Here is an 18,049-nt window from a genome sequence, read left to right on the forward strand (position 1 = left end):
CCCTGCCGTACACACAGAAGTTCAAGCCCCTGCACTGCATGAGAGGTGCTGTGCTTCAGGAGAAGCTTCCAAGCTGTAATGTCTCTCTTTACTCTGTCTCTCTACCAGAATGGAAAAAAAAAAAAGAGAGGATCTTGGTGTAGTAAAATCACATGCATGAGGTCTCAGTATGAAAAACAAAATGGAGAGATAAAAATATAGTCACTGACTTGAAAAAAACAGAATTCTTATTTGAAGATATATTAGCAAACAGTTTCTCAGTAAACTGAAGGTGGTGGATCCTCAGATCCAAAACGCTCAAGAGTTCCATAAAAAAATAAATGCAGAGTCCCCGCTTCCCCACCAGCAGGAGAGTCGCTTCACAGGCAGTGAAGCAGGTCTGTCTTTCTCTCCCCCTCTCTCCGTTTCTCTCTGTCCTATCCAATCACAACAGTAATAGCTACAACAATAAAACAACAAGGGCAACAAAGGAAGTAAGTAAATAAATGCAAACCCAAGGTCACCGATATACATAACAGCCAAATGCACATGCTGTCTCTGTTTTTTTTTTTTTAATTTTTTTCTATTTATTTATTTTATTTATTCCCTTTTGTTGCCCTTGTTGTTTTATTGTTGTAGTTATTATTGTTGTTGTTACTGATGCCATTGTTGTTGGATATGACAGAGAGAAATGGAGAGAGGAGGTGAAGACAACAGAGGGAGAGACAGACAGATACCTGCAGACCTGCTTCACCGCCTGTGAAGCGACTCCCCTGCAGGTGGGGAGCCGGGGGCTCGAACGGGATCCTTACGCCGGTCCCTGCGCTTTGCGCCACGTGCGCTTAACCCGCTGCGCTACCGCCAGCCTCCCATCTCTGTTCTTTTTAATGTATGACTTTGTAACAGGTGCAAGGTGATATCTCATTCTTACTTTGCTTTCCATTTCTCTGGTAATCTATGACTTTGGATATTTTCTCATACGCCTATCGGCCATCTGAGTACTTTTTTAACGCGGAGTCTGTTCTGATCCTTTCCCCATTTTTTAAACAACTTCTTTAGGTTATTTTGTTGCTGAGTTCTGTGAGTTATGGTGGAAAATGATGATACATTTTGATGGAGGTGGTGGCATGCTGACATCTATCATGGAGGGATATTTTGAAATGATAATTTTCCCCAAGGAAATGAAGTTACTAAAAATAATTTAAGGGCCGGGTGAATGCACATTACAGTGCACAAGGACCCAGGTTCAAGCCCCCAGTCCCCACCTGCAGGAGGAAAGCTTCACAAGTGGTGAAGCAGGGCTGCAGGTGTTTCTCTGTCTCTCACCCTCTCTATCTCCCCATTCGCTCTTGATTTCTGACGGTCTCTATCCAATAAATAAATAAAATTTCAAAAAAATAATTTAAATGGCAATGACAAAAGAATAAAGAGGACTTCGAAAGTAGAAAGAGAAAGGCAAAGTCACTTATAAAGGAATTCCCATAAGACAAACTATCAGCTGATTTTCTTTTTTTTTTAAATATTTTATTTTATTTATTTATTTATTCCCTTTTGTTGCCCTTGTTGTTTTATTGTTGTAGTTATTATTGTTGTTGTCGTCGTTGTTGGAGAGGACAGAGAGAAATGGAGAGAGGAGGGGAAGACAGAGAGGAGGAGAGAAAGATAGACACCTGCAGACCTGCTTCACCGCCTGTGAAGCGACTCCCCTGCAGGTGGGGAGCCGGGGTTCGAACCAGGATCCTTATGCCGGTCCTTGTGCTTTGCACCACCTGTGCTTAACCCGCTGCGCTACAGCCCGACTCCCTGATTTTCTTTTTTATATTAATTTCTTTATCACTTGTATTGGGGGGGGTTTAGTGGTTTCAGTATAGTCATTGACACATGGATGGACAATTTCTCATCTCCCTGGGAAAGCTCAGGTCTCACTCACAACCTAGGTCATTTGACTCTAAGCATCTCTTCAGCTGCTCCTGCCACTGCCTCCCCAGAATCCTTTGCTTGGCTACACTACACCATGCCCAGTGCATGTTTCACTTTGTGTTGTCTCTCCCTGTCCCTATTTATTATGTCCCATCCGTGAGTGAGATCATTCTGTATTTGTCCTTCAGCTGATTTCTTAACAAGAAACTCTAAGGTCAGAAAGGACTAGCAGGATACATTCAAAGTTTGAATGGAAAAGACCTCTCTCTACCCATGAATTTTCTCTTTTAAAACTTTTAATTGATTTTTATTTAAATCTTTTATTTATTTTTAAATTAAAAATTATTTATTTATTTATTTCCCCTTTTGTTGCCCTTGTTGTTTAACATTGTTGTGGTTATTGTTGTCGTTATTGACGTCACTGTTGTTGGACAGGACAGAGAGAAATAGAGAGGGGAAGACAGAGGGGGAGAGAAAGATAGACACCTGCAGACCTGCTTCACCGCCTGTGAAGCGACTCCCCTGCAGGTGGGGAGCCGGGGGCTCGAACCGGGATCCTTACGCCGGTCCCTGCACCTTGTGCCATGTGCCCCCTTAACTCGCTGAGCCACCACCCTACTCCTATTTTATATATTTATTAAATGAGAGGGACAGGAGGAGAAAGAAAGAGAGAAAGAACCAGACATCACTTTCTTTGGTACATGTACTGTCAGGGATCAAACTCAGGACCTCAGGCTTAAGAGTCCAATGCTATCTTCACTGTACCACCTCCCAGACCACCCCCATGAATTCCCTATCTAGCTCTAAAACCTTTAAAATAAAATTCCTTTTTTTTTTTTTTACTAGCACTGCTCAGCTCTGGCTTATGGGGTGCAAAGGACTGAATCTGGGATTTTGGAGCCTCAGGCATGAGAGTGTCATTTTGCATAACCATTACAATATCTACCCCACCCAGATTTATGGTCTTTAAAAAGACACTAATCAAGAACTCATAAAAAATACTTTTAAACGACAAAAGAAGATAAAAGGATAACTTTATATGATACCTTTGTTTGACTGCTCTGAACTCTTCTTCTCAAACAATTTTTGTTCTGTTGCTTTTGTCACTGAAAAAAACAAAAGATGTCATGTAAGGAATTAACACAAGATATGAATGATTTATCATCTTGGATGAAAGAGCTAAACTAGCAAAGACAATTTGAATACGCATTTACAGGCTCTAGTACAAAATGTAATATCATACTGTATCTTATTTTAGAAATCAGTGCTGCATAGAAGAACTGAACAGAAAGGAGAAACACAAAGTAGGAGTTGGACTGGATTTGGTGTATTGCACCAAAGTAAAGGACTTGGGGACTGGGGTGGGCTTCAGGTCCTGATGCAGGATGGTGGAGGGGGACCTAGGCTGGTGGTGAGAGAGTTTTGCAGAAAACTGAGAACCTAAACACATGCATCAACAGCTGTATTCACTGTAAACCATTACCCCCCCAACTAAAAACGAAAAAGTCAAAAAGTCAAACATGAGTTTTTCAAGGTAAATTCTGAAAGAACATCCTGACAACAGATGCGTCACTTTTGCTGTTCTTTAAAAATTTCCATTATATATTCAGCAGTAACATATATAAAGGTTACTTATATACACATTATATATATACTCACACACATAACAAAGTTTATCTAATTTGGACATTGAATACATTAACCTCTAAAATAAAAAATATTAAACTGCATATCTAAGGAGCCAAACAAGGATGGAAGAGACACCAGTGAGAACGTGTCAGATTTTCTTACTTAGCTCCTTTGTTTTCTGCATGTCTCTTTTTAAGAAACGCGGTGCACGGATGAAGCCAATGAGGTTTTCAAGCTCTCTACTGCCCTCCAAAGCCTGAAAGAAAATTCCTATTAAGTGTGTTCTCTATCAATTTATTATTACTGGAAAGTCTAGTGAAAGTATAATCAATTGTCTCTCTCATCAGAAGAACTTTCAAGTAGAAAATTTTTTTTGTGGTAGGGTTTCTATGCCAACAAACTTAAGAACCATTTTAATGGGGGAAAAAAAACCAATTAACAACTAAATATAACCTATACAGTTACCTTCAAATGTAAAAAAAGACAGTCTTGAAATATTATGGTGAATTAATGTTCATAGAGGAGAAGAAATTCCCATGAAAAGTAACTCAAACACACCCCGTGCAAACTCTTCCTTGGGTTATTCCTCCAACCCAGGGTTTCTCTCCTCTTCTTTTACAAAGGCGGTAAGAGTATGATAACTTAAAAAAAAGCAAACCTGTATACTATTTAAAGCTTGTGTTATTTCCATGATTTCTTCTGATGATTTCTCAACTTTAGATAGTAACAGCATGAATCTATGGAAGGGGGGGGGAGGAAAAAAAGCTAGTGATTTTCAAGTTTAAGCACAAGAAGTCAGCAATTCATTTTCAGAGCTTTTAATCTTAGATTCAGTATTTATTTATTTATTTATTTATTTATTTATTTATTTATTTATTTATTTATTTTTACCAGAGCACAGCTCAGCTCTGGCTTATGGTGGTGTGGGGGATTGAACCTGGGACTTCGGATCCTCAGGCATGAGAGTGTCTTTGCATAACCATTATGCTATCTATCCCTGCCCTTAGATTCAGTTTCCAAACTCCTTTTGAAGTTTCACTTTCATTCCCACTGAAAAAAAAAGAGCTGGTTGCCATCCCTTCTCTATAAAACCACTTGTGTAAATGGTTCATACATCACCACCTCCTTATTTCACTTATCTATGAGTCAGTATCACTGACTGATTCCACTTTCTTTTAATATAAAAAGCTTTATCATGTTTCAATGTGTAGAAGATACAAAGACCCAAGTTTTTTCTTATCACCAGGTTACATCATACAACTCCACTGATATTTCTCCTTCCTTCCTTTTAATTTGGGTTGAGAGGACAGAACTAGAAGTAAGCAACAGGGAGAAATACAGGGAGAGAGAGATACCTGCAGCACTACTCAACCACGAATGAAACTTCCCCCTACAGGGGGGTACAGAGGGCTTGAACTTGGGTCCTTGAGCGTGGCGAGGTGTGTACTCTACCTGGCAAGAAACCGTCCAGCCCCTAAAGGCACTCTTAACTTTGAAAAAAAAACTGTCCTTCTACTGCTAATTCCTGAACATACCTCAGGTATTCAGAGAAAGTTGTCTTACTTAAAAAGAAATTATTTAATATTTTAAAACCCTTCTTTAATATGTTTCGTGTATGTGTGTGTGTGTGAATTCACATCATCAATGTGCTGAAATTTTCAAGGGGGCCAGGTGGTGGCATACTTGGTAGAGTGCACATGTTGCAATGCACAAGGACCCAAGTTTAAGCACTCAGTCCCCACCTGCAGAGGAGAAGTTTCACAAGTGGTGAAGCAGTGCTGTAGGTGTCTGTCTCTCCCTTTCTGTCTCCTCTTCCTTCTCAATCTCTCTGTTCTATCAAGTAAATAAGTAATTAAACACTTACTAAAAATTTAGTAGTTGGTTTTTTTTGTTTGTTTGTTGGTTTTTTCCACATCTTGTGACTCAGTGGTGAAACCTTCATAATCTTTGGTGACAAACTTTTTGCTAACCATTTTCTGGGAGACAGAGTAGGCACTGCCTTCAACCTAGACACTGCCAATGGCAAGTCTCATAAACATATTTAACTCCACATGTACTGGCTTTGGTTAGCCTAAGACAGCACCATTGTTTCCTGAGAGTGCTATAGTCTTTAAAATCATCTTGATGTTCTTCCAGTAATTTACTTTTTTTTTTTTAAGGTTTCTTTTGCACTTTATTTCTTTCTTTGAGACAGAGACCAGAGCATTGCTCAGCTCTGGCATATAATAGTGGCAGGGCAGGGATTGATCTTAGAACTTCTGGGGCCTCAGGCAACAGAGTTTTGTGCTCTAGATGTCCCAATTCACTTGTTTCTGAAAATCAAACATCTTTCGTTTCTGTCTGTAAAATACATTTTCTCAAGTTCTCTGTGTTAGAAAATTTCAAAGTTATTGTTGCTCAGTCTTTCAAGTGGAGAGTGAAAGTATCATCAGTGATGGCATTCATATTTATAAGACACTACTCCTTTCTTAAATAGATTTGCCTCTGGTGGTACTGAATCGGAACAAATCTTTCATCTTATAATAACCCCTTGTGATCTGTGCAGATGTTGATGAGTACTTCCTCCAGTGACTGCCAGCTTCATAGCATCCTTGTTAAGACTCGACCAAATCCCTCTTTAGGGCCAAAGGTCACTGTAGTACAGTTTGAGAAATCTGAATCTTCTCTTTGTCTATCAGCAAAATAAAACTACAACATCACTTTTCTTCAGCATCTAGTACTTTATAAGTCTTTGGGTGAATCCTCTATGATACTTTCACAACCCATAAGCTGTTAGCTAGTTGTTTTGGTACAGCAACAATTGTCCAAGTCTTGACATTCTTTGCCAGGTTGCCTTAGCTCTGGGCAAATTCTTCCTGTATGTGAACTATAAATAACTTGTCTCTTGAAAAAGTCACATGCCAAAAAATTAGCATTTTCCAATTGCTTAGAAAAGTCTTACTGTGAATTCAGACTTCTCACAGGCATTCTCAAGAGCTTCCTTTAACTGTTCAGATTAAAAAAAAATTCTTCAAAGCTAGGAGGCCAGGTGGTGGCACATCTGGTTGAGCGCACATCTTATAATGTGTTCGAGACCCCTGGTCCCTACCTGAGGGGAAAGCTTTGTGAGCAATGAAGCAGGGCTGCAGGTGTCTCTCTGTCTCTTACTTTCTCTCTCTGCCAGCAGGGTTATCGCTGGGGCTCAGTGCCTGCACTATGAATCCACTGCTCCTGGAGGCCATTTCTCCTATTGTGTTGCCCTTGTTGTTGTTGCTGTTGTTGGACAGGACAGAGAGAAGTCAAGAGGGGAGGGGAAGACAGGGAGAGAGAAAGACACCTGCAGACCTGTTTCACTGCTTGTAAAGTGACCCTCTTTTGGGTGGGGAGCTGGGAGCTCAAATAGGGATCCTTACACAGGTCCTTGTGGTTTTCGCCCTGTGCCCTTAACCCAACCCCCTCTCTTTCCCTCTCTATCCCCCCCTTCCCTCTGAACTTCTGACTGCCTCTATCCAATAAATAAATAAAAATAATAAAAAATTCTTCAAAGCTTTTTTCCTTCTACGCACAAGCATATAATTTAATCTATTTTCTCTTTCCATTTCGTTTATAGTGGAGAAATTGCATATAATTGAAATTATGTGACGCCTGCCCTTTTGTTCGGGCTTATTTCACTTGGCATAATGTTTCAATGGTTTCTCATGTTGCATGTATCTGAATTCCATGATATATGGATAATTTTTGTATATGATGTGAAGTAGGGAATCCAGTATGACTCTATAAACACTGCTGTCTCAGCATCATTTGCTGATGAGATGATTTTTCTGCACTGGAATGTCTACTATTGAATGTATGTACCACCGTCAAACCACCGTCAAACTCAGCTGGACACATGTATGGGCTCCTTTTTGTACGATAAATTCCACTGTATTTACTGAACTCTCAGTGTTGTTTTAATTACTGGAGTTTTGTGGGAAGTTTTGTAATCAGCAAGTGTGAGTTCTCTGTTCTTTTTCAAGATTGTTTTGGAGTCATCTACAGTTTTTCTCTTCCTCTTTTTCAAATCACTTTATGGGTATGTGTGTGCGGGGGTAATGATTTACAAGATAGTTGTCATATAAGTATAACTTCTTTATTTATTTACTTTTATTAGTGATTAAATATTGATTTACAAAATTACATGTGAACAGGGGTACAATTCCACACTACTCCCACCTGCAGAGCTCTGAATTCCCCACTCTCTCCATTGCAGTCCATCGTGGTTCTTCCAACATTACAGCTTTGGGTTAACCATCTTCTCTATAACTATCTGTCTAGATTTGTACATAATTGCCCCCTTTTTTCTTCCAGGTGTAGTCATAAGTATAATTTCTTTTTTTTAATATTTATTTATTTCCTTTTGTTGCCCTTGCTGTTTTACTGTTGTAGTTATTATTGTTAGACAGGACAGAGAGAAATGGAGAGAGGAGGGGGAGGGAAAGATAGACACCTGCAGACCTGCTTCACTGCTTGTGAAGTGACTCCCCTGCAGGTGGGGAGCCACAGGCTCGAACCGGGATCTTTACACGGGTCCTTGTGCCTTGCGCCACCTGTGCTTAACCCGCTACCGCTTGACTCCTGTAAGTATAATTTCTTATCTCCCAAAAATATGTATCTGTCACTGTACCCACCACCAAATCTAAAGTCTTCCTTTACTATTTGAACAGGGTCCCCAACATCCACTTATACTCTCCTATCTCACCCTTTTAGAGTCTTTACTACAATGGACCATAGCTTGTCCAAGTTTCACCCTAAATTTTACCTCCTTCCCTTCCCTCCCCCCCTCTGGCTCTATGTACGTACGTAGTCATTCAGTATTTGTCCTTTTCTTTCTGCCTTATTTTACTTAACAAGATCCCCCCAACTTCCACAGCAAGAGATGTCACATTCATTACAGCTCTATAGTATCCCATCGCATTCCATTGTTGTCAGAAAAGTCATGGTGCATTTTTGCATAGAAAAAAAAAACTCATTACTATTCTGATGACTTTATGTATAAACTGCAATTTTCTGTCTGTTTTAATTTATATGTATTTTGTTTTCTTTATATTATTATATATTTTAAATTTAATTTTATTTATTTTCCTTTTTGTTGTCCTTGTCTTTTTTTTAATGTTGTTGTAGCTATTATTGTTGTTATTGATGTCGTTGTCGTCGTTAGGACAGAGAGAAATGGAGAGAGGAGGGGAAGACAGAGGAGGGGGAGAGAAAGACACCTGCAGACCTGCTTCACTGCCTGTGAAGTGACTCCCCAGAAGATGGGGAGTCGGGGGCTCAAACCGAGATCCTTCCACCGGTCCTTGCGCTTTGTGCCACATACGCTTAACCCACTGTGCTACTGCCTGACTCCCTATATTATTATTTTTAACAGTGATTTTATCATGGCTCATAAGATTAGAGGGGCATAGCTGCACACTGAAGCCACCACCAAAGTTCTGTGCTCTTCCCACCTCAAAGAGGCTTCCAAAGGGGCTGCCCCAGGCTGCATTCCCACCAGCAGTGAAGCAGAGTTCCCTTTTCGCCACAGCCTCTCCAGACCTGCCATTTCCTATTAGCCCCCAAGTCTTTATGATTGGTATTCAAATTTAAATGGATAATTTCAACACTAAAATAAAACAAAACAAACAGAATAAGTGAATCTGTGATTAAATCAAATGGCTTTGCTGAACAGGACTGAGTAAATTTATTTTATTTTATTTTGGACTGAGTAACTTTATTTAAAAAAAAAAGAGAAATAACTTTAATGAGCTATAAAGTATTCTGGTTTGCCTTACATTCAATAATTTTAGTCATGGAGTGATAAACATGAATAACAAGAATCTTTAGAAACTACTAAGAGACAATAAATACAGGCAAATTCCTATGTGATCAAAAATACAGATTCTTGCTCCATCCTCCCTTCCTATTTGAAAAATATAAATGGGTTCTGGAGAAGAAAGGGACAACAGCCAAGTTTCACTTGCCTACTTAGCATCACTTCTATCCAAGTACATTTCTTTCTTCTGTGCCTACTTTACTTCTGAATTTGACATGATTATATCAGAGATCCATTTGGTTGAGAAGGTATCTAACTTCAAAATATAGATTATTTATGACTAAAGACCTGTTCCTTTCCTCTTGCTATCATGGCATTTTGTACAATAGGGTATTTTTACTGCATACATATGCCGCCATTTTTTTAAATGTATTAAAGAGCTCAGTAAACTTACACCAAGAAAACAAACGACCCCCTAAGAAAAAGGGGTAAAGATATGAAGAGATCCAGAGGCTCAACAGACACATGAGAAAGTGCTCAAAGACATTGATAATCAGAGAAATGCAAATAAAGACAATGAGATACCACCCGTGAGAATGTCATATATTAGAAAATACAGTAACAACAAATGTTGGAGAGGATGTGGAGAAAATGGGACAATTCTGTACTGCTGGTGGGAGTGTAAACTGGTCCAGGCTTTGTGGAAGATAGGCTGGAAATTTCTCAGAACACTACAAATAGACCTGTGATATGACCCAGCAATTTCTTTTCTAGGGATTTATCCAAAGGAAACATCCATCAGAAGAGATCTATGTACACCTATATTTATAGCAGCACAATTCATAATCGCCAAAACTTGGAGGCAACTCAGATGTTCAATCACAGATGGGTGGCAAAAAACAAAAACAAAAACATGATATATAGACATACACACACACACACACACATACACACACACACACACACACACACACACACACATATATGTATATATACAATGACATACTATTCAGCCATTAAAAATGATGATGCCTTCTCCTTTGCACCATCTTGGATGAAATTGGAAGACATCATGTTAAGTGAGATGAGCCAAAATAGAGAAGAATGAATACTGAATGATCTCACTTATAAGTGGGACATAGTAATTAGGAGCGGCTGGTTGCTGACCTGTGTGTCTTTTAGATTTGTCTGCATCCCTTACTCTGCTGACCTCACTATAGTTCTAGTTCTGCCTTGAGCCATAAATTTGCTAGGCACTAAGTTCTCTGACAATCATTTTATCTCCATTCGTGTAAAACTAAAAGGTTATTATTTTTTTTTTCTGGTCTCAGGTGCATAGAATAAGGGAACTGTGTTCAAGGAGTAATAAAATAAAGATATATATCATCACTATAAGATTGATAGTGTGGCCAAAAACATCACAAATAAGTTATTTTACTTCTTTAAAAAATAATTATTAAAATGCAGCATACACTACCATTAATGAGAAATTATTTCTCAAGTTGTCACTTAAGAAATACGATTTTGGGAATCCGGCGGTAGCGCAGCGGGTTAAGTGCACGTGGCGTGAAGCGCAAGAACCAGCATAAGGATCCCAGTTCAAGCCCCCAGTCAATTCACAGGCGGTGAAGCAAGTCTACAGGTGTCTATCTTTCTCTCCCCCTCTGTCTCCCCTCCTCTCTCCATTTCTCTCTGTTTTATCCAACAACGACGACAACAATAGTAACTACAACAATGAAAAAACAACAAAGTCAACAAAAGGGAATAAATAAATATTTAAAAAAAAAAACAAACCAAACGATTCCTTGGAGTAGGGCACCAAAGTAAAAAGCCTGGGTTGAGGGTGAGGGTGGATGTTCAACTTTGGGGGGGGGGGGGACACAGTCTTTTGGTGGTGGGAATGGTGTTTATGTACACTCCTATTAATTTGTAGTCATATAAATCACTATTTAATTAATATGAGAAGGGAAAATTATTGAATGTCTCAACACTATTTAAAGCACAGACTGAGTCTCTTTAATACACAGGCTGAGTCTTTGATATGTTGACTCTCTTAAAAGCTTAGACCAGGGAAAACAGAAGCAACCAGTGGCACAGCTTCCCCAGAACCCTTCCCCACTAGGGAAAGAGAGAGACAGGCTGGGAGTATGTATCGACCTGTCAACGCCCATGTTTAGCCGGGAAGCAATTACAGAAGCCAGACCTTCCACCTTCTGCATCCCACAATGACCCTGGGTCCATACTCCCAGAGGGATAAAGAATAGGAAAGCTATCAGGGGAGGGGAGGGGATGGGATAGAGTTCTGGTGGTGGGAATTGCATAGAGTTGTACCCCTCTTGTCCTATGGTTTAGTCAATGTTTTCTTTTTATAAATAAAAAAATTAAATAAAAAAGAATTAAAAAAGAAGCCGGCTGGGAGACAGAAAAAAAAAAATATGATTCTTTTCTTTGAAGACACTCTATGTATTATTTAAAAGAAGAAACTTACTCACTGTCTTTTAATGTAGATTCCTTTCTTTTGGTGAAACCAAGATGATTTAACTTTATTCTCTTTCCTATATATGAAAAAAAAAGATATGTAGTTAAAGGGTAAACTGTCTAACCTTACATAGAATTTAGATTTAAATTCACCTAATTAAATTTTTAAAGTGTATTCATTTAAAAAAATTTTTTTAAATATACATTTTCCCTTTTGTTGCCCTTGTTGTTTTATTGCTGTGGTAGTTACTGATGTCGTCATTGTTGGATAGGACAGAGAGAAATGGAGAGAGGAGGAGAAGACAGAGAGGGGGAGAGAAAGACAGACACCTGCAGACCTGCTTCACGAAGTGACTTCCCCGCCGGGGGCTCGAACCGGGATTCTTATGCCGGTCCTTGCGCTTGGCGCCACATGCGCTTAACCTGCTGTGCTACCGCCAGTGCTACCCAAGTGCATTCATTTTTTTTTTTTTTTTGAAATTTCTTTTACTATTTTGAGAAAAAACGTTTTACACAACAGTTGCTGACACAAAGGTACACTCTTATCTCCCTGTGCTAGGTGTCTGCACGCCACTCCCATCACCAGCCCAAATCTTCACTCACCTCCATGAGTTCAGGGTTGTTTAGTTTGTTTTGTTTCTGCTTTGCTTATCCATCTCACCCAGTCCAAGTTTTGCCCCATGTTTCCCTTTTCTTGCCTTGCTTCTTGCGCCCACCTATATGTGAGATTATCCTGTATCCATCTTTTTTCTTTTTGGCTTATTTCTCTTACTATCATTCCCTCAAGATCTATCCAAGACAGAGTATTTCATCGTTTCTTACACTTGAGTATTCCACTGTGTATACATTCCACAACTTTCTTAACTGCTCATCTGCTACTGCACATCTGGAAACGTTGTCACTATGAACATAGGTGTGCACAGATCTTTTTGGCTTTGTGTTTTTTTTATTTATTTACTCAGTTATTAGCTAGAGACAGAGAAAAACTGAGAGGGAAATGGGGGGGGGGGTCGTGCGGTAGCACAGTAGGTTAACTGCACATGGTACAAAGCGCAAGGAGCAGCATAAGGATCCTGGTTCAAGCCCCCAGCTTGCCACCTGCAGGGGAGTCGCTTCACAGGTGGTGAAATAGATCTGCAGGTGTCTATCTTTCTCTCCCCCTCTCTGTCTTCCCCTCTTCTCTCCATTTCTCTCTGTCCTATCCAACAATGACATCAACAATAACTACAACAACAATACAAGGGCAACAAAAGGAAAAAAATTAATTAAATTTAAAAGAGAGAGAGAGAGGGAAGGGAGAGATAGAGAGGGAAAAAAGAGAGACATCTGCAACACTGCTTATGAAGCTTCCTCTCTGCAGATGGGCACCAGGGGGCTTGAAGCCCGATATTTGCACATGGTAACATCTACACTCAAACAGGTGTGCCGCCACCTGGCCCCACTCACTGTGTTCTTTGGATAGATCTCTCGGAGAAGAGCCAGTTCGGAGGGCAGACCATCTCTAAGTGGTCTGAGGAATCTCCCGTCTGTTTTTCACAGCAGTTGAACCAATATATTCACACCATTGGTGTAGAAGTGTCCTCTTTCCAATATTAAAAATTAAACCTCTAGGGCAGTAAAATGGACAACCTTGGCCAGTACTGGTTTGCCATGTGCATCACCTAGCTTCAAGCTTGGCTCCCACCACGTTGCAGGAAGCCTCAATGCTGTGGTCTTCTTCCCTCTGTGCCTCTCTATAAAAAAATAAAAATAAGCAGTGGGGTAAGTGCACGTGGTGTGAAGTGCAAGGACCGGCATAAGGAACCCAGTTCGAGCCCCCGGCTCCCCACCTGCGGGCAGTGAAGCAGGTCTGCAGGTGTCTGTCTTTCTCTCCCCACTCTGTCTTCCCCTCCTCTCTCCATTTCTCTCTGTCCTATCTAAATGATGACATCAATGACAACAACAGTAATAACTACAACAACAATAAAAAAGGGCAATAAAATAAAATGGAAAATAAATAAATATATATTTAAAAAACCCAATAAACCTATGAAATCCAGATCTCTTCTATCTTTTAAATAAACATTTATGTGACTTAAATGACTAGGAAGCAAGAAATATGGAAGGTCAAAATTACACCAAAATATTTTAAAATAAAAATTTGTCATATTGAAATTTGGTTATTGATACTATAAATTATTTGCAATTACATTAAAAGTAGTATAGAAAAATAGCTTTAAGTAACAAAGCTACAAGACACACATAATATGGATACATGAATGAACAACACGATAAAAATAACATCCGGGAGCGTCATTCTTCAACCGCAGTTCAGCAGTACTCGAGTTAGGGGCACTTTAATATATGCACATGATAGACAGCTTGGAATGGGGTGTATCTATAATCACTTTAATTGATAGCTAAAGGCAGACAGGCCATAATTTCTACTTAGTGGATGGAGCAGAAAGGGAACAAAGTCTTCAGTAGCATTTTAAAATGAGTAGTAGAGTTTACATTTATGCCCAAAGTGACACTTATGTTCTATGTTTAATTGTCTATGTTAAATTCTTTGAATCAGATTAAATTGATTAAATCAAATTGAAATCAAAATTATGTCAGCTGAGAATACAGGTCCAAAAAGGATGACAGAGGACCTAGTGAGGGTTGTATTGTTATGTGGAAAACTGAGAAATGTTATTCATGTACAAACTTTTGTATTTACTGTCGAATGTAAAACATTAAACCCCAAATAAAGAAAGTAAAAAAAAATTAAGTCAGTTGTATAATTCAATCAAAATCTTAATGCAAGTAATAAGCAGAAACGTGTCACCAGGGCCAGGCGCACCAGGGTTGAGCACTCACATCACAGTGCACAAGGTCCTGAGTTCAAATTCCCAGTCTTTTCCTGTAGGGGGAAGCTTTGTGAGCAGTGAAATGGTGCTACAGGTTTCTCTCGTTCTTTCTCTGTCCCCCTCTCGGTTTCTCTCTGCCTCTATCTAAAAACAAACAGGACCCCCCCCCCTAAAAAAAAGGAGGGAAGAAATAAAACTTGTCATAAGGAGCCAATCACACCCATCCAAAAAGATTTGTGTACATCTATGTTCATAGCAGCAATTTGTAATAGCCAAAAAACCTGGAGGCAACCCAGGTGTCCAATAACAGATGAGTGGCTGAGTTACATTGTGGTCTATATACACAATGGAATACTACTCAGCTATTAAAAGTGATGAATTCACCTCATCTTGGGTGGAGCTTGAAGAAATCATATTAAGTGAGAATAGCCAGAAAGAGAAGGATGAATATGGGATGATCTCACTCATCAACAGAAGCTAAGAACAAGATCAGAAGGGAAAACTAAAAGCAGAACCTGGACTGGAGTTGGCATCCTGCAGCAAAAATAAAAATCTTTGGGGAGTGGGCGGGGAGGGGGAGGTTTCAAGTCCTGAAACATGATGACAGAGGAGGAGGACCTAGTGGGTGTTGAACTGTTAGGTGGAAAACTGAGAAATGTTACACATGTACAAACTGCTACATTTTACTGCCAACCATAAACCATTAATCTCCAATAAAGACATAAGGAAGGAAGGAAGGAAGGAAGGAAGGAAGGAAGGGAGGGAGGAAGGGAGGGAGGAAGGGGAAGGAAAGAAGAAAGAAAAGAAAGAAAAGAAAGAAAGAAAGAAAGAAAGAAAGAAAGAAGGAAAGAAGGAAAGAAGGAAAGAAGGAAAGAAAGAAAGAAAGAAAGAAAGAAAGAAAGAAAGAAAGAAAGAAAGAAAGAAGCCTCTAAGTGGAAAAGAATGTTCAACTAACCATTTGATGATCCATTCTTGTGCTTCTGTTCTGGAGTATTTGTGGGAGAAGTAAATGGACTCATCTGACAAGTCCCAGTTGTTGGAGAATACACTGTAATGCTTTTTTTCTCCCTTGTGATTTTTGAAGGCTGAAGTGACTGGAAATAAATATTGATTTGGAACAAAAATATCAACAGTTAAGTTATAGACCTTTGGTAATATCTTTGAAATTTTATAACAATCAAATTAATATAACTTTGGTCCTTCATATTTTTTTAAATATTTCCTTTTGTTGCCCTTGTTTTTTTATTGTAGTTATTGTTGTTGTTACTGATGTTGTCATTGTTGTTGCATAGGACAGAGAGAAATGGAGAGAGGAGGGGAAGACAGAGAGGGGGAGAGAAAGACAGACACCTGCAGACCTGCTTCACCACCTGTGGTGGGGAGCTGGGGGCTCGAACTGGGATCTGTTTGCCGGTCCTTGTGCTTTGTGCCATGTGCGCTTAACCCGCTGCGCTACTGCCAACTCCCATCCTTCATATTTTTAATTACCACCATGAAAGGAAACGCTGTGAAAAAAAATTTCAGGTCTCCACAATAATTAGGTTATCTTAATTTGATATTAATACAATTTTTTATTCTATTTTATTTTATTTATTTTAATGAGAGATACAGAGAAAGGGGAGAAAGACCAGGGCGCTGCTCAGCTCTGGCTTATAATGGTGCTGGGGACTGAACCTGGAACCCTGGAGTCTCAGGTATGGAAGTCTCTTTGCATAACCATTGTGCTGTCTGTCTCCCCAGCCCTTAATGAAATTTTAACATTCAAGGAGAGACAGTATTTCTAAATCTGTCAGAGATGACTGACTCTTCATAATTATAGCCTGACTTTTGCTGTCAATTGAAACTGAAGCACAATTATAAGGCCAGATCAGGCCAACTGCAAGCAACCACGAAGATGACTAGTGTGAGCCAGGAAGATAGTCCCATCATTTATGGTACCAGACTTGCATGCTGGAGGTCCCATAGGTTGAAGGTTCAATCCCTGGCACTACTGGCTCCCTGGTTCAAACTGGGATCCTTACACGGGTCCTTGCTCTTCATACCATGTGCACTTAACCTGCTGTGCTACTGCCTGGCCCCCGATTTTCTTTTTTAAAAAGAGGGAGGCAGAAGAGAGACATAGTGCTGTTGTTCTACCACTCGTGGAGCTTCCTTGATGCAAGTCACACATTCCCGTGGGATGCTGGGACTCACTGCTGGGGCCTCGTGCAATACTAGGTGAGCACCTTGATTATCCTTTTCTTTTCTCTTCTCTTCTCTTCTTTTCCTCTCTCCTGTTTTCCCTTCTCTCCCTCCTTTCCTTCCCTTCCTTCTCTCACCAGCATACTGCTCAGATCTGGTTTATGGTGGTGCTGGGGACTGAATTTGGGGCCTTTCATGCCTCATCTATAAAAGTCTTTCTACATCATCATAATGCTATCTCGCTAGCCCTCAATCATTCTTTAAGACTTTATTGCAGATTCGAATAGCAGTTCTCACAATAATCACCATTCACAATAATCTTGATACTGGTTCCAGAATCAACATCATTCTTTTTTTTTTTTACAGTTAAGATTTTTTAAATGATAAATACATTTTTCTATTGGGAGATGAAAGGCATTTCTGTGTTTTTCTTTTTATGTATCCACAGCAGCCACAAGTGCAATCAATATCTTTTCTTAAAATCAAGCTATAATATCAAGTTACAACTTTAGAGCAACCTTCTTTGCAGAATGAAAGGGTTTTAAGTCTTTTATCAGGTGGTTATTATTACCTCTCCATCTTGAATGTTCACCTGTTTATATCAATTCAGTCATAAACTATGACATTTATCCAATCCTACCCTATTTGTCCAAGAATTATTGCCCAGAACTATTTCACTGAGTATGTACAAGAAATGAAAGCCATTACCCTAATGTACATTTATGTCAGTTTGTTTTCCTATTTTCACAAAAAAAATTCTTCTTTCCAATTGACAAATATCTAAACATTCTAACTGTAGATCATACAGCTTCCCTTCAAAACAGTTTCCTAGCTTTCACAAAATAAGTCAAGTCTTTCTATGTATATAAAAATACCTCCACCATACATATATGGAAACCTCTTTCTCCCTCTTCCTTCCTTCCTTTTTTTTTTTTTAATGTGTTGGTTAGAAAAGCAGCTTTCTACAACTATTACACATAGAGGGGAAGAAAACTCTACCTTTCCCTATCATCCCACTTGACTCTATATACCTGCCTATTGGTATTGACAAAAGCACAGTCTGGTCTCCGGATTTTCTTTCCCTTCAAAGTTTCGGCAAGATTCTCTTAATTTTTACACAAAAGATGCTCAAAAGTGACCCCAAAATCCATCTTTTAACTTCATTCTGCCATTCCCCCAGTGCTGAAGGTCTTGACCTACTCAGTCTACCTCAACAGGGAATTAGAGTCTGCAGCTTGAGAGGATCAAGCTACTGAGAAAT

General features: G+C 39.4%; 1 protein-coding gene across 3 annotated transcripts in view; it reads right to left on the reverse strand.

Annotated features, from left to right (window-relative positions):
* ITGB3BP (integrin subunit beta 3 binding protein) overlaps positions 1 to 18,049 on the reverse strand; it is a 38,240-nt gene that overhangs the window by 10,315 nt on the left and 9,876 nt on the right. For 2 of the 3 annotated variants that reach the window (XM_016187894.2, XM_060206336.1), the window contains exons 3-7: positions 15,563 to 15,701; positions 11,787 to 11,853; positions 4,187 to 4,265; positions 3,691 to 3,784; positions 2,946 to 3,005 (exon numbers count right to left, since the gene is read on the reverse strand). In XM_016187894.2, coding sequence (XP_016043380.1) covers positions 2,946 to 3,005; positions 3,691 to 3,784; positions 4,187 to 4,265; positions 11,787 to 11,853; positions 15,563 to 15,701 — 439 coding nt within the window. Of the gene's footprint in view, positions 1 to 2,945; positions 3,006 to 3,690; positions 3,785 to 4,186; positions 4,266 to 11,786; positions 11,854 to 14,617; positions 14,752 to 15,562; positions 15,702 to 18,049 lie in introns of all 3 variants that reach the window. The other variant, XM_060206337.1, reaches the window with a different exon arrangement.

Source organism: Erinaceus europaeus, chromosome 13 (assembly GCF_950295315.1).
Source record: "Erinaceus europaeus chromosome 13, mEriEur2.1, whole genome shotgun sequence".
Classification (NCBI taxonomy): Eukaryota; Metazoa; Chordata; class Mammalia; order Eulipotyphla; family Erinaceidae; genus Erinaceus; species Erinaceus europaeus.